Source organism: Nymphaea colorata, chromosome 2 (genome assembly GCF_008831285.2).
Source record: "Nymphaea colorata isolate Beijing-Zhang1983 chromosome 2, ASM883128v2, whole genome shotgun sequence".
In the NCBI taxonomy this organism is placed as follows: Eukaryota; Viridiplantae; Streptophyta; class Magnoliopsida; order Nymphaeales; family Nymphaeaceae; genus Nymphaea; species Nymphaea colorata.
In genome coordinates, this window is record NC_045139.1 from 16,704,468 (window position 1) to 16,722,028 (window position 17,561).

Consider the following 17,561-nt stretch of genomic DNA (forward strand, 5'->3'; position numbering starts at 1 on the left):
GTTGAACCCCAAGCCCCCTACATTAGTTGCACTAATTGCAGTAGGAAAAAAAAAATGCAAGACTCACAAGAACGAAGCTCTTGTTAAGAATTAGTAAAAGAAATCAAGGCATAGATGAGAAAAATTTTCAATAAAAGGCGAGACTGGAGGATGGTCAAACTCAATTTACAACTGGATTTGAATGCAAAACCCAGTTAGAAAAAGGTTGGAGCATGTTTGGGAGACCCCACCATATTAAGTTCTCTGGAAAATTGGTTTCTAATGGAAATGAAAATCCTGCCCTCAGCTGGCTTTCTCATGATCAAAACTTCTTGCTTCTTCAAAAACCTTAATGAATGTTCTTATATACTCGTTTTATGAAAACATACAAGATATGTCATCCAAATGAGCCCTAAATCATGTCCATTATAAATGGAACGGTGCTTTTTATCCACCGCAGCAGAAGAAAAGATGTTCATATTTCCAAGTCCCGAATAGCTCTGATTTAAGGCTCAGGATCTCAAACGTGAGCTTTGGATTCGCACAGTTTTAAGGAATTAAGATGGCATATTTGTGGTCTGCGACCCAGTTTCTTTTTAGTATTTACCCCACAGAGTTTCTAAAGAACAAATCTTTCATGAATTGCCAAACTTCCGGTGTCATACTCATCAGCTTGTCTTCATTCTTACTTCTTTGGCATCCATGATTTTACGAACACCGATTTATTAATGAAGGTCCTGCAGTAAAAGAATATTCATTCATGACCATTTGTTTCCTATGCTTCTCCTCGGTCCTGACTCACGTAGACAAATTTTTCTCCACTCGAAAACCAATATCTGAGAAATTCATAATTGATTGAATAAAGCTGTTTGATGTAATTTATTCTAATTGATCTCGAGCATGAACAGTACCATCTTTCAGTATTAGAAACACCACTCAAGTCCCCAAGCAGCCCTGGTCCCTAAGGCTACTCCTCAAACAGCCAATATTAGAAATGCCTAATTAATGACCATATACTCAAAAGGCTGCCCATGTTTTAAATTATTGACACGGATCACATCTAAAACAGCATAAATACTTCCCGATCACACGTCCATTATGGCACAGCCTTCAATCTTAACATAATTTCATCACCGGTTTGCATGTTTGGCAGCCTTCAACTCTGTCATTCTATACTTGAGCTGTTCCATGGTATAGTCCTTGCAACACATTGATCACAGCTCGCCAGGGACGAGCCGTCCGGTCCTTGACTCCCTGTTCTCAAGCCAGAATGTCAAACAAGAACAAGAGACGCTTTTTTGCCTCACATTAGAGAAGATTACTAGGCAATGCGCTACATTAGATAAAAACTAGGGCTTTGTACAATGAACAATGTACTTAATTCCATAACAGGATGATCGCGCTCAGATGTCAGCATACATTCCGCTCATCATTGTTCAGATGAAGATGATTTTGCTCCGTGGATTGATAGATATGTCGAGCAGTAAGATCCTCACTGAATTCGAGCCGGTTGCTTAAGGGATGAAATATACACCATAACAATTTACACGTCCGAGATGTCTTGCAGGAGTACTTTCTTGTCAGCTGCCATTCTGAACCACATGCTGAGGTTGTTGATCTGCTTGAGGTTTTGAGATCTTGTGTAGTGACCTATACTGCAGACGAACGCTTTCCCCATTATCTAAGGTCTTGAGAAGATACCTGGAGCCACCAGAACCAGGATCAGCAAAGAACATGATGACCAATATCAAGTTTGCAACCAGAAGCACCAACTTGCCTAGCTGAAGGCGGTTCTGAAATTTCAATCACATTTCTGAAAGATGCTAAAAGCATGCATCATTAAACCGCTTAATCTCACGACAGATAAATTTCAGACTGCCCAATTTGTTGAATGTATAACACTTTTCTTTTTAATAGTGACTAAAAAGTTTTCCCATAACAATCATACGAAGTTCTAGTGTCAAGCACAAATCTACAATAAATAGCCTTTAGGGATGCAAGTGGATATATTCGCTTAAAACGATTCCATGAAAATATTCCACAAAATTAACAATACCCTGAAAAACATCTTCCACACAGAGACAACGAATACAAGGGAATAGCAACTTGCACTTCCTTGGATAGCAGTAGAACATGTCTCAAAGAACTGGCATTTGTTGGACAATAGAAGTCATTACATCTCTTCTTTTTAGCTCCTAAAAATGAGATAAAAGTTCAAAATACAATGCACGAAGTTGAAGCAACTGATGGGAAAAATTAATATTTTGATTAACTTACCAGCCATTTAGACACTGTGAGGTGATCACTGCTTCCCTTCCTACAAATTTCTCAGGTGTTCTCCTATTCCCCTGCAAAAAGCTTCTCTTATATGAATTACATATTCAAAATTATCATAATTTCAAGGCTACCGATAGTTCTCCAATAAATATGCAAGAGTGAACTCTGACCTTAATTATCACTTTCTCATTTACAGAAAATGGATATTGTACGGCTTTCAGTCCAAGGTTCTCACCATCTGCATTCATTTCCCCATCTTCCTGTAGTTGAAATAGCAAAGTCAAAAGCCTGCTAAATTTGTAAGAACAAAGCTAACGGAACCACATTAACTAATCCTCAGTTAGTGAAAGAATGAGCACCAAGATAGATATTTCAAGCAGAAAAAAAAATATTCAAAATAGCATGGCAAAGTTTTATTTCATAAATCATGATAGCACAGTTTGAGCTTCCCAGAAAATACCTTGTTTAGTCTCTTTACTGAATCCACATGCTCAACGCCTTCCTTCCTTCTTTTACGGAGTGCTGCATTATGGAATAGCCTCCGGTCGTCCTCATGCTTTACAGCTGCAGCAGCAGCCCTTAGAGCTGCACAAGGTCTCATCAATTCCTTCCTCCTATCTGATGATGGAGAAGTGTACTTATAATTAAGAATACATACCATGATTAGGGATCAATGAACCACTATCAATCTCCACACCGCAGGTACTGCACCTGGACTATATAATAAACAGGAAATCAAATTATTGTTCATTACTCCAAAAAGATGCAACTCTGCGATTATCTAAATAATGCATGCAGGAGTGAAGATTTGACATGCATCAGGTCACATAAACAACACATCAACAGCAATACACGCCTTCCAGGTACAAGCCCACTAAGAAAAGAACAAGACGAAGGCCTGATATATTAGGCAACAAAGATGGAGATAAACAGTAATAACACATATGCGTGTGGTAGGAACCTGCTGCCCTTGACACAAGATAGCCAGGACAAGCAGTCAAGCACAACTAGAGAAAACTAAACATTGTCTCGTGCCATTCCTTTCAAATAAGTCAGAGACATACCATTTCATTTGTCTGTGTGTGTGCATGAGAGAATGAGAACATGTAACACGGAGTTTACAGAACACGGAGTTTCCAGAAAATGGATTTCTATCATGTATGTAAGGATATTAAATGAGTCAAGCCAACTCGGGCTTGACTGGAACTCATGCGGCTAAGCTCAACTCGAGCTGGACTCGTTTAATAAATGAGTTGAGTTTGAGTTAAGAACTCAACTCACTTCAAATAAACAAGTCAAACTCGAGCTAGACAGGCTCGGCTTGAATAAACTCTCCTAAGCTTGTGGGATAAATATATGTAAAACATGTTTCACATTTTCATCAAGTAAAAGAAGTTGCCTCAATGGGCTTCTGTGGGATTTGCAAGAGGCAGGTTCAATGTTCAAGTCCTCTTGTCCCCTGCTCATGACAAAATAATTTTTAAATATGGCTCTGCGAGCTTGAGCTCAGCTTGAGCTCAGCTCGAGCTCAGCTCGTGAACATTCCTACATGTGTATCTCCAATCCTCAATACATAAGTCTAGATCCCACTAAATATTTCAAAAGTAAGACTGTTGTATGGCCGGTTCTCTCCATAATATACAAAAAAGTATGAGTAGAATGCCGTCTTCTAATTTTGAATGAAATATTTCACAAGCCAGATAACTAATCTGTGAGCAACATAGAAGTAATACAAACAGGTTCATCCACCATGATCCAAAATAAGGCATTTAGACCTGGAAAGAAACTATAAGCATCATTGGAAGACTTCAACAATGAAAAATTGAAAAAATTACAAATCAATGAGAAATATCTGACAGAGATAAAGAAGAATACAAGTTACATTTTTTTAACAATGGGTCATCTCAGCTCACCATATCAATGACTTTCCTTAGCATCATCCCACCAAATGAATGACCACAGGAGACAACCATTGCATCTTCGAGGAATGCACCACTGCAATGCAAATGTCCCATCAACCAATAATATCACAAACAATAAACAATGTCACATTCCACACATTTAGAAGAAATAACACCAAATGGATGGATCAACAACAAAACAAACTGGACCAACCGTATCAGAAAATCGCGCTTGAAAAATCAAAACTGCTAAGAGAAGACAAAACTGACAAAAATTGAGACAAACGTAAATTTTAGATAACACTATATCTTTTCGGAAAAATGTTATCCAACCAACACATTAAGTAGTCAACTATCAGAAACTACCTCAGCAGTATGATTCTTAATACATAAATCAATCAGGTACACACAGAGCTTAAAGCATAAACATAATCACGTTTAACTGTTTAAGATCACTAAGGTATTTCTGAATTTTCCTTTTTTCTATCTTTCCTTATTCTCATATTTATTCATCCATTTTAGTGTCTTTACCTAATCTGACATGCTTAAATCTTAATATTGAGTCTTCATTTCTTCAACTTGTTGTAAAAAAGTTATGCTGTATAATCTTTGTAAATTCTACATTCATGTTCAAGATGATTGGCTTCATTTTGTTGACTAATTTTTCTAATATTGGTAGAAGTAGCATACCAAAGAAATACTTAAGTTTGACCAATATCTGCAAAATAGATTATAGCCTTCTCCATGAGAAATTAGGAGTTTGTAACAAAGCCATGCACCAAAATAAAGTTCCAGCTCAATGAGTAGGGCAGTAATCTGCAAACCTAAAATTTGTGAACCTGCTCAACAAATTCTTGTAAAGATCACAATAAATCAGTTAAAATACTGGATGTTTATGTCATCGTGGCAAAGCTTTGCAAAATTTTCCAGAAATGTCACAGGAAAACTATAGTCCTGATTAATTCTATCTTGTGGGGAAAACGTCAGCATCAGAATCATCAGAGAAACCAATTTGCATGTGATGGAGAATACATATAATCCATAGAAATAAATAAATAAAAGAGGTATACCTCACCAAAATGAGGATACAACACCACCTAAAAGGAATGACCTTTCCAAGAATGGAAAACAACAGTTTCTAGTTCTTGCCCCCACATGGGGACTAGTTAGACATCCTGACACAAATAACCAACTGGCTGTTGGAAAAAGGGACAGCTTGAAGAGAGCTAAGAATCATATATTTGCAGTATAAAGTCTTGAAGTCCATATTTGCAGTATAAAATCTTTAAGTCCAAGAAAACGTAAAAGGAAATCTGTTATCTATTTCCAGTAACATACATGCTCAGTGTGTGTTTAGTTTTTTCCTACATAGTATGATTTTTTGAATCCATTGCAGCATAAGATACAGAATGCGAAGGTACTTGTACCAATCTAAGCAAAAAGATCAATCCTGAAATTTAATAGCAAACACCTTGCACACAAAATTATCCACAGTATAACGTTATGCATCTGGAAACAACATTGTAAAATGTCCTCCGAGGCACTCAACTCTTTTAAAAAAATATTTATAACACGTCCCTGATAAATAGGACTCAGTTAATAACAGAAAAGAAGTTGAAAGCAGTGCTTCTGAAGAAGGATTGTAAGACATTCCTACATAAAAGCGGCCACAAAGGAAATGGGCCACAGGGCCAGTAATAGTAGATAATTACAGAAAGAATATGAGCTTCTCTAAACATCTAAGATTCTAAAATAAGAACACCACTTACGACAATGGATCTGAGAGAACACTCCTCAATGATGGCTCTGGGTTAACATTATTTTGCACTTCCTGCAGTTGAAAAATAGGAGAAACATCATATAAACAATAATTTTATGAACAGTATCTACATGATCTTCTGCTAATATCCTATCAAGAAAAAATGATTTTTTGCCTTCTAAAGAACAAGTGCCAAAAATGACTAAACTAATTAGCAATGAATGATACATCATCTTAGGTGCACGAGTTTGTTCAAGTAGAATCAAACCCAACTCGAGTTTGAGATGATACTGAACGGTTTTTTTTGTAGCAAGACAAGTTTGTACAGCTAACGCACAGGTCAGCACTAAATTAATAAGGTCATTGACATAAAGCCTTGGATAAAACTTACATAGTTATTCTCTACATGATTGCATGCTGTCATTTCTTCAGTAGATAAATCATCCATAAACTGGCTAACGCTTATTGGCACAAAGCTTTGGGGGATTATATGTCCAGCTGCTGCTATAGGAGAACAGTCCAGTATAGCATTGCTTTGTGGCATAAGCCTAAACAATAATGACATCCTGCAACAACAAAAGGAAACATATATAATTGCATCCAACAGCCAAGAGCATGGACATCTAAGAGGAAGATGAGCAATGAGTGGAAAAAGAAGTCCTTCCCACTGATATTTTGAAACAATTGTTACCATTTTCTTGCTTCCTAGTTGTCCTATACTTTTATAGAACGGCCTCGTATGAGTAAAACAGGTGGGATGAAGTGGGATATATACATATATTCACACACACACAAACAAGCAGAAACTTAAACACTATAAATATAATTCCCATGCCCATAAGCATTGAGATCAACTCATAAATCATCTCTATTAGTGTGCATTGTCAACTGTATCTGGAATTCATAATCAATATGCAAAGCAAAAATTGACTAAAAATTCAGTCTTTTCCAATGTATTGGTCAAATTTGCAAAAATATGATATGACTCCTAACGCAACTCTTAGGTTTTCTACCTCCAATTAGAAAGTACAGGATTCAAGTATAAAATATTATCAGAGTGCATCAGCACTCTAGCCAGAACTGATATTTTCAAGTGTTTTCATAAAACTAACTACATAAATGTGATTGCACGTCCGAAAACCTATAAACCAACCTCAAGAAAAAAAAAAAAACATGCCTTCCCATATGTAGGTCAGATTTAAAAGAGTTTAAAAACAATTAACTGGAATTTCTTGGCTTAACAAATTCTATACAAAAAAAGCACGATTTTTTATGGATTTCAAGCTCTTTGGGCATGGAGAATACATCTGTGCAGTTAGTCTTCCCAAAATTGAAAACAATGATAACGGATAAATCACAAGGTGTGAGCCAGCTAGAATCTACAAGTGTGTGCAAACATTATCCATGCATTACATAGTTTATAAACGTACTATCTCTTAACATACCAATAAATCCAACACTGAATATCACTTAGATGAACATGATTTTTACTTGTACATACATGACTCAATGCATTTGTTTCCATAGATGGGACATGTCCATACACATGTATATATTTCTTTTCCAAAAAAAACAAATTTTTAGACAAACTGTTGAGGCTGACAGTAGGTTGGGCATGGCTTAAATCAGGGCTTTCCTATAACTGCTGAAAAAGTCACTAGATGGAACATTGATCCCAGATTTGTTAAATTAAGAAAATAAATGCCAAATCCAGGCCAAGTAACTGAAAAGGCATCGAGACATGGGTCAAGTAAAATACACAGCCCACAGGTGACCTCAGTTATGTCAGTTGTCCAGACAGATTCACGAACTTTCCATATATATTTCAGATTGGTTTTTTGCTGGCCTAAATAACATTTGATTCACAACTTGGCATAGCCATCTTGTTCTCTCTCTCTCTCTCTCTCTCTCTCTCTCTCTCTCTCTCTCTCACACACACACACACACACAGATAAGGAACCATCAAACCTGCCCCCAGTCGTAGCTCCTACACCATAATCAGTAATAGCCCTGTATGAAGCAGCATGTCTCAGTCCAGCAGTGGCATGACTAAGTGCTCTTCCTGTAAGGAGCAACAGATCCCCAGGTCCCAAACCACCATCTGCCAGGTACCAACGCCCATTTGGGTCACAGACCTATGCAAGAAATAACTGAAAAAATGATTTGAGGATCACACCAAGTCCTGCTAAAGCTACTATGAGTTGCATGCATTTCAAGTGAGCCATAAGCTTGTTTTTTTCTTTTAAAACATTTCACCTGTAACCAAAGTTATCGAAAGTGACTGTGCAAATCCAGCATCTAACTCATGTTATAGTGTATCTTAAGCTTCAGAAAGCTACAAGTGGGTTACCTGAAGCCCTGGATTATCTGAAGCAATCAATGTAAGTAATCCTTTCTCAACTTCGCCGTTTGTCACAGGCTTTACTCCTCCCATCATACCTTTGCCGTTCTGTGTTGAAGTGTGTGAGTAAGTTGCAACCAGTACTGATGAAGAAGCTTCGTTAGCAGGTAACGGTGTATCATCCAGTAAATGATTGAAAACACTGCCAACAGCATTTAAAATAGAAAAGGACACAACAGCGTAAGCACAGCCATCACTTTATATGAAAAGAAAAAAGGAACACAGCATAACCTCAACACTGAAATCCATTATTACTCGCTCCGCAGGCGAAGATGCCTTGCAATTGCACAGAGTGCCACTCTAGAAGCCTTCCCCATGCATCTGAAAGCCTCCCCCAAACATGGTGGTGAAGAATCCCCTTCTTCAAGTGCCCTAGAATTTAAGCGCAGTGAAACAGTTTCATATGATTGGTGTAAAGTTGAAAAACAACTATGCATCCTACCTTGCAAGGAATCTAGACGAAGACTCAGGCAACTTATTAAGGAAGGCCATTACACTATAACAACGCTTTTTAGCTAGCATGATGTGCAAGCAAGAAGCCCGCTATCATAAGTCCTACTGCTAAGACCATTAATTGATGGAAAGTAACTGTTATTCAATAAGGTGCGTAATTTAATCTTTTGGCACGAAGGATGAATCCCCATATTCTTCCCCATTCCATTAGCCGTAAGTGGTCCAATTCTTTTCATAACAAGATTCACTTGCACTACACTTGACAAAATAATTTCCAATTTAACAGTGCACGGCTAAATGCATGTGAGCAAACATATCAAACTTGACAAAATAACGGGAAAACAAAAGGTGGCAAGGAATAGGCAACATTTCTACCTTCCGGCTCTATACATGTAAATACCAGGGCGAGCAGGCTTGGACCAACTGCCACCAAATTGCGAGCGTGTTCGGAAATATAGCTTTCCGGACTCCAAAGCGCACCTAAGCAGAGCAGCTTCCTCGCTCCCTACAACGATCACAGCTGCGTTGTGCCTTGTCAACGACGAAGAAAGGGTCTCTACTGCCTTGTTGTACATAGGTGTGGGAGCGCCGTCATATGAAGTGATCTCTGAAAGCTTTATCTTCGGCAGCGATGATATGGGTGTTGCCGTGGGCACGGAGTGCTCAGGCAGAGGGTGCACTGCAGCAAGTGGCTCCACGTTGATCATGTGGTCAGCACGATGATGAGAAGAGGCGGGAGGAGGGAGTGGAAGAAGGCCAAGAGAGAGAGATGATGCAGAAAGGCCAGGCTGAAGTTGTGGTTGGAGAGGAGCGGAGGAAGATCTCGGAACGGAGCTGTGTGGGATCTGCAAGGGCGACGGTGACATTGCAGACATCTGCATCCCAATTTCGAACATTACTCATTCTTTCTCCCGCTTTAAACTCTCGACGACTGTCGGTCTTTCTCCGGCAGAAAAGCAGAACCTCTTGCCTTTCCAAAATACACGCAGCAGAGTAGGGGGCTGCTCAAGAACCTGCATCCCAATTCGTATCATCTATCGTTCTTCTCGGAGATTCTGAGCTTATCCTACCATGGATTATGGTATTACTTCGGCCAACACAGCATTTGTAAGGCTTCAAAGGGTCATTTTGAAAGGCCCGAGGAACGTCCCACAGGGAGAAGCAGGTTGTGTACATTCAACTACCCGTTCCTCAGTTACCAATTCCTCGTTTTTATACACAGCCGCTATAGAACCAACTCAAGCACCGTTAACGCCTAAATGACACGAATTCTCTGCCTTATGAATCTGAATAACCTAGGAAGGCCAACGAAAAACAGAAATCATACGCATTGCAATCATCTACCACTCGCCTTCGTCATGTCTCCGCGTCAACTGCGGTTTGTAGCGGAAGTAGCAAAAGAAAATGGGTGGGATTCAGTGCTTCTCCAATAACCATGACAGAAGGAACCGTCAGAGAGCGGAGAAGCCAGAGGCCTTCAGGAACTATGGTTTCTTCTTGTTCTCGCTTCGGTTTCGAGTCCGGGGACAACGACTGTTCCTCGTTTTAGGGTTACCAATGGCGGGTGAGAATAGAAGATGAGTGAAAAATTAGGGTTTAGGGTTTGGGTTGCAGACAGAGGGAGGAAGAGAGGAAGTTTTCAGTTTCCGCGACGACTGTCCCATCGAGGGGTTTTCGCGAAATGCGGAGAGGGATTTTAAATAATAAATAGGGAAATAGGAAACCAAAGCGAAAATTTCACATGCGATGAACGAATTTCACCTTAATTGGAATACTGCAACACGAAATTTGTTTTTCGAGTCACCACCACTTCTTGTATTTATTGTCTCACCATTAATTGGATGTAGGACTTTCCTTATGAAGGCAAAAGTAAAACCTAATATCATTCATCATGTGAACTTTGGTGTTCATATTTTCTCCTTTCGAGCAAAAAAAAAAAAAACCAAAATAAAGCAAGCTTTAATAATTGGTCCCCTTTTATCACTTATAACAAATAAATGGAGAAAAACAAATGTTCAATCTAAAATTTTTTTTGGAGGAAAGAGAAAATAATCAAAAGATTTGACTAAATGGGCGTTTGTAATCATAATTTATAATTTAAACGTTGTCTTGCTGGGGACTTTACGGCTAGGTTAAAAGTTTTCTGAAGACGTTTTAAAAAGTAAGAGAACACTAAGGTAGATATATTGATTAGTGGAAAATGCAGGTGGCTGCACGCAAATTACTCCAAACGAGATCCGAAAAGCGCCGCACTTGAATTTCCTCGATATCCTTTAGAAGTTAACAATTATCATTGATGTACCTTCTAAGCAAAATTAATTACCATCAACCCCTTCAAAGGTCATGCGACGCCGCACTGAAAATGGAGAGAGAATTGAGAATTCCCTGCTGACTTTGAGAGTAATGCAATTTTAAAATATTCTATTCGTCGGCGAGGCGAGTGTGCGATCAAGTTACCAAAATACCCTTTACCTTTTAGGATATCCCGGACTGTGCTTCGTTTGACTTGCGTTCGGGAATATTCTCTCTCCCCAGTCAATGGGGGCCAAGATGGACTCTCCGCGTGGCCAGGTTCGCGAATCGGATCTGATCTGGTACCGAATCTAATTCCGATACTGTACTTCTCGATCCGAGGACCCTGACCCAATTGTACGTTTGGACTTGGATCTGATTCTGCATGGCCAGACTACTTCAGCCTAGTATTGGATTTGGATAGTTGTTTCTGACAGACCCGTGTTAAGATCCAAATCTATCCAATCAGTTAAATTGGTGGGGCAATGGGTTGTTGACCGGAGTGGACTGGTCAGGAGCCAAGCCCACTGACTACATGGGCCGGCTCATAATTGGGTGCTTGGCCCTTAGGTCATTAATACATGGGTTGGAGCTACTTTTGCTTCCCTTTACTTACATAAATATATATTTCCACGTATATATATACACACACACAATTGCATAAATAACATTTGTAATGTCCCACCCATCTAAGTTTGACATCATACATATCAGGACAGCCTCCTTATATCCTCAACAAAACCTTACTATATGTATATATATATATATACACACACACACACACAATTGCATGAATAACATTTGTAATGTCCCACACACCTAAGTTTGACATTATACATATCAGGACAGCCTCCTTATATGCTCAACAAAACCTTTATATATATATATATATATACACACACATACACAATTGCATGAATAACATTTGTAATGTCCCACACACCTAAGTTTGACATTATACATATCAGGACAGCCTCCTTATATGATCAAAAAAACCTTACTATATAGACTTGCCATATTATCATTGAATATAAGAAAACTATATTGTGGTTTCTAAATTCCTGTTACACTTTTTTCATTAATTGCTTTCCTCATTCAACTTTCTTCTCAGCTGTTACTGTTAGTACCAACCAACCTGTACACTAAAAGGTTCAATAAGTCCTTCAAGGTGTACTATTTAATTTCATGTACATAATTGGCATTAGTCCTTTGTGGAGTACAATACAACACTTCATCCTAACAGAAGTGGGAATTTGTAGTTGACAATTGTCCTATTTATTCCACTCCCAAAGTATCTTTTATATGATTCGCTACGGGATGACACTGTTTTTTTTGTTTGTTCTCAACCATGGTGTTCCTGCCATATATAAATATTTGCAATAGATTCGAAGGCGATATATATAAAAACAAGTTGAAATAGTCGATGGATTGTTCAGATCTCACGGATCCAAGTAAACATGATTATAATAATAGCAATAACTTTGCACGATTTTAATTAAATATATAATGAATCTATATCTATTGATATTTTTTAATGTTTACTTGGGGAAAATTACTTAATCTATATCTGTATCTATTGACTGCGATAAGCCAATAACATGCTTGTATATGTAATATGATTATTAGATGATGTTCGATAATAAGAATACTATGTTTTTAACATGGGCATAGACAGTTAAAAGCTTAAGTTAGTGTTCCCACTTGGGTGGATCTGATTTAGTTATATAAGACCGTCTCACGAGACCAGAGTCACTGTTGTATGTAATTAAAAATTTGTTAACTATATGTTTAGTGTCTCATGAAAAAAAAAATTTGATTCTACCCCTGGTTCTTAAAAAGGAGTTCATAAAACATGTTATGGGAAAAAGTTTTCTCGATTTTCATGCAATGTACTTTGATTTTGTCCATGATTTCTCATTAATCTACAAACACTTATAATCACGACATAATTTTTTAGTGAAAAACAATATATTTAATGAAAAAAAAATGAGTTAGGAGCCTGTATAAAGGCAGGTCTCGAGTTCGATTCCCATGGGTGTTATATTTTTGTGTCTTAAAGTGGTAGGGCGCGACATCCAAGTTAAATGGTGTACAGTTACTATCACTGACATTGACGCAGCTCACGACCCCTGAAAACCATCAATGCACTCGTACTACTTTTCATTTTCTATTTTAAATCTCGATCATCAACAACATTGAAGGCGATCTAAAAATTTAATACGATTAAAAATATCGCATCAAATACACATTCACTGCTACATGGTCCAAGATGATTTAAATGCTTAAACTGACAATACATATCATTGCGTGCCAAATTCAGTTTGCTTCTAAAAATATTAGAAATCTAAATAAATTAATAGCAAACAACTTACCAATTAAAATTTCATGTATACCTTTAAAAAATTTTAATGTAAGTGTATTCCTTAACTCTTTCCTACAATATAGTTCACTTGAACTCAAATATTAACGCGCTTGCTTGTGTTGCACCAGAGGATCGAGTCGCGATTTGGTTGGAAAATTGACTCAAGCACCTAGTTTGGAAGTGTGTCACAGGTTGCCGAGGGAGGGGCATTCATGTCATTTCCAAAAAAGAGAAATTGCGTTGAGTGGAATGGTGAAATGAAGACGTAGCGACAACATCGACCCATGATGAGAGTCGTCAATAATGTCTTTGGTGACAGTGATCATGATGATGGCGCCTAACGTGGTAATTAAAATTGCTTTGACAATAAATAAATTGATTAATCACTGTATATATAATATGTATAGTCACATGATTAGCGTAATAGGTACGTTTGTTTGCTTCTTCAAAGCAGTACTTAATTCAACGATATTGTTTTTTATCTTTAATTTTTATCAAACTGAGAAATTTATTTTCTGAAACATAAATCCAAGTCCACCAAACACAAAAGGGTTATGGAAATCTGGATTTTGTTTTAAATTTATTTAAATCCTGAAATAAGTGTTTGAAAACTTATTTCCAATTGTATATTTCCAATGCATCAAACGAGTCCTAATAGAGAGTCTTGGATCATTTGAGAGATATTTTGGTCTTTTTTAAATAGTTTTACTTTTTTCATCTTCTCTAGATGGACAACACAACTATTTTTATTAAATGTAGCACATAGAGGGCTTGATGGAAATAAAAAGAAAGAGTAGTTACATTCTAACTCGTTAGGCATGAACCTTACCATTGATTTAATTTGCAGGAGAAGTTGAGAAAAAAAAAATGATATTTTCGTCATTTAATGTTAATTCATAATTTCTTTTGAAATTAGTTATGTTTATAATATAATTGCAAAATAAATAAATAAATAAATAAACTTAAATAATTGTTGATGAGTCTAACACCTAAAGGTCTAGTAGCTACTTATGTCTCATAAATTGTTTATAGTATACTATACTGCCATGATGGTGACCACCAGAGAGAAAATACACCTCAATAAGGCCATAGTAGTAATGGATCATCACCATCTTTGAGAGGGACTACACTCTGACTTTCATCAAAGGACCCTATTGGATGTTAGAGCAGGCTTTGCTTCTAACAAATTAAAAGTTTTTAAATTTTAATAAATTAAAAGTTTTAAATTTTTTTATAATTATTTAGCTACTATGAAAGCTGGTAGGCTGTCAGCTTTTATTTTGAATAACATAAAAAGGGATCACTATATGCAAATTAAAGTATAGTAGAGACGACACCCAAAAGCAAAGAAAGCATATCTTTTACCATAAAAGGACACGGGGTTGGGTGAAAACTTCACTTTTTGTTTAGTGGCAGTCTCTCCTATTTACTCAAAACTTACCTTAAAGTAAAAGCCATTGAGAGTAAGTAAAATGAGTTTAAAAACGATCCAGCCTCTATAATAAGAGGAACAAATAAACATTGAAAAAAAAAAATTGACCAATAAGTCTGGTTCCAGTTTGCATTTTGTAGAAAATGAAGCTCCAAACTGCCATTGTCAACTAAAAAAAGCTACTAATTGATGTTGTTTATTTTTTGAAGGTGATGATGACAAGCTTGCAATTAATTGGCATTGGTGTTCAACCATTTTTAGTAAACCACAAGTTTGAGTCTTTGTTTTGTTTGATATTTCAAAAAGCCCTAAAATCTTCAACAAATTCGACGAGGTATATTTGTATAGTGATGACACAGGTAAGTTGTTTCTTACACGCTCTGCATGAAAAAAAAGTGCTCCCTATTGATATGCGGCACACGGTGCATGCGTGATACATGGAGGGAGGGCCACTTGTTCCACCAGTAGTGAAGCTATCATGGGGTTGTCTACCCCAGTAAATTTTTTATTTATCATGTGTTGGACTGAGACCTAACCATACGGGATGCTCACACCATACTCATACCAATGTCTTTTTGCTTTATGTGCACCCAATCAATTGCAATAATAAGATGAATCAATGTTCCTTAGCTAAAATTTTCTGACTCCGTTGCTGTGTTCCACCCTTTACGGTGCAAGAACATTACACCCAAAATGCCTCCTCTTATAATTCGTTGTGCAACAGCCCCAGTTTAGTAATTTTGTCGTGTTTGATTAACATTTAAGCAAAACTTAGTGCCACCATGACCTCTATCTAATAATCTTTGGTTAAATGGTGTAGAATGAAAATGTCACGTGGGATCAATTATGACATCTTAAAAAAAACTATTGGGCTAAGTTCCCTAGGTTCATAAATTAGTATAAAACTCTGACCTACTCTAGTCTCTAAAATGGAAAAACAACTCTACTGATTCCTGATTAGGTTTAAATGACTAGTACCAACTATGACATTATTTTAAATCAAAACAAAGAGCAACAACTAGAGTGTTCTAGAGCAACCAAATTTTGTAGTCTTTCTATTGAGACAATTTTTTCTTTTTCCTTTATTAGGGACCGTTTGGTGGTTTGGAATTTTGATTCAAAAATAAAAATTCTATAATCATAATTTCTCCTCAAACGATAATGAAATCAAAATTTCAGGTTTTAGTTTCTTAGTTTCAAAAACAAGAAAACTCCGTTTGTTTAATAATTTCATTTTTTTTTAAATAAACATTTCGATTCTAAAATTTCGTGATTTGGGTATATCAAACGCCTCTTAAAAGTTAAAAAAGGACAAGATGAGGCTTTATAGAGATGGATCCAAACCTAAGACAGTAGACAGCCTAGTGCAAGTCCATGTCAAGCACGAACAAGTCGGATCGATGATGGAGTTCTGTCGTGCTGTCACTTTTGAATCCGATCTGGATCCAACTCTTGGTATTGTAGTATTTACCAGTAACCAAAATTAACGCAATCCCCCTTGGATTTGGATATCTTTGATCCATTTGCGGCTTTATGATAGACTTAGAGTTTCTAGGGGAGCCAAAATTTTTTATTGTTGTGGGCACTAATTCAATATGTTTTATGTTTTTAGGGGCACTTATATATATTAAATTGTTAACATAAAAATAAATAAACTTTGTGAAGCTGGTGTGGGCAACTGCCCACACAAGTCACCATTTTGGTTGGAAGAAGAAAAGAAGAAAGATAATGATGGATGCAACGCATGATGGGGCTGTGGTGGTGGAGCGTGAAGGTGGTTGGGATGGACAAGCGGCCACCATCATTAAATTCTGGTGATAAGTCCAAGATACGTGTCGTATTTTGTTATGATGATGATGTGGAAGATGATGTTGATGTTGATGGTGGAGGTGGTTGCACATGATAAAATGATAATGATGATGGCTGTGGGTGGAAAATGGTGGGACAACATGATGGCGATGATGATGATGATGTTGGGTGGTAGTGGTGGGGCATGATGATATGACGATAATGGAAGCAATGATAATGAAAGTTAAAATTAATCCCACTTGCATCTCCTTTTTATTCTCTCCATTACCAAATTCATGTTTGACTGAGCGATTTTTTTTGTTTTCCTTTTTAGCGGCTTAAACCCCAAAAAATTTTCCAAAAACTTCAGCCGGACATGATATTTGGATACCAATGGAGATGAAGAAAAGTCGATACGTTCTACATGCCAAGATAGGGGAGTTATAAAGAACCTCTCCAATATAATGATAGGCTTATTTACATAATTCAGACCAAGGATTTGAGGTCCGACTAGATGCGGGGTTCTTCGCTACTTAATGTGGATCTTAAATCCACACTTTGTCAAATTCAAGCCTACCATAATCCATATGCTACTTGTTTGCCCTCATATCCGAAGGTATCTCAAAATCCCTTTTCTTGAAACCCATAGTTTAAAGTTCTTTAAACTAACTAAGGATTTCAGCTAGTCGTTGCAGAATGGATCTAAAATTGAGGATTTTATATGTGTGTGTGTGTGTTTTATCGGTGTGGTTGGAGGTTGTGTTTGCCATCAAATTCATAAACATGAGATCCTTGATAGACAAACAACAAACATGGCTATGTTGCCTATCACAGAGCCAGGATGATCTTATGGGCAGTTTGGTATTAAGAACACATTGTGAATGCTTTATGAATCAGTCCTAAATTTAAGGTAGATT

At 37.2% G+C, this 17,561-nt stretch overlaps 1 protein-coding gene across 2 annotated transcripts; it reads right to left on the reverse strand.

The window, feature by feature from the left end:
• Positions 1-1,095: 1,095 nt before the first annotated feature.
• LOC116246904 (uncharacterized) lies at positions 1,096-10,461 on the reverse strand. 2 transcript variants are annotated; one of them, XM_031618817.2, is made up of 12 exons: positions 9,146-10,461; positions 8,573-8,689; positions 8,267-8,459; positions 7,885-8,051; positions 6,308-6,482; positions 5,927-5,988; positions 4,170-4,251; positions 2,915-2,972; positions 2,717-2,841; positions 2,427-2,516; positions 2,257-2,327; positions 1,096-1,680 (listed from the first exon to the last, which is right to left on the reverse strand). In XM_031618817.2, the coding sequence occupies exons 1-12, from the start codon at positions 9,664-9,666 to the stop codon at positions 1,560-1,562; spliced, it is 1,782 nt and encodes a 593-aa protein (XP_031474677.1). In that variant the 5' UTR covers positions 9,667-10,461; the 3' UTR covers positions 1,096-1,559. The 2 variants fall into 2 exon arrangements, with proteins under 2 accessions (XP_031474677.1, XP_031474678.1); XM_031618818.2 differs by lacking the exon at positions 1,096-1,680 and adding an exon at positions 1,731-2,174.
• Between the last annotated feature and the right edge of the window lie 7,100 nt (positions 10,462-17,561).

Excerpts from the sequence above, each read along its gene's own strand:
- LOC116246904 (XM_031618817.2), bottom strand. The coding sequence starts at position 9,666 with ATGTTCGAAATTGGGATGCAGATGTCTGCAATGTCACCGTCGCCCTTG. Across the intron at positions 8,052-8,266 it reads CAGATAATCCAGGGCTTCAG|GTCTGTGACCCAAATGGGCG; the intron begins GTAACCCACTTG and ends TTTCTTGCATAG. Across the intron at positions 5,989-6,307 it reads ATCATGTAGAGAATAACTAT|GAAGTGCAAAATAATGTTAA; the intron begins GTAAGTTTTATC and ends TTTCAACTGCAG.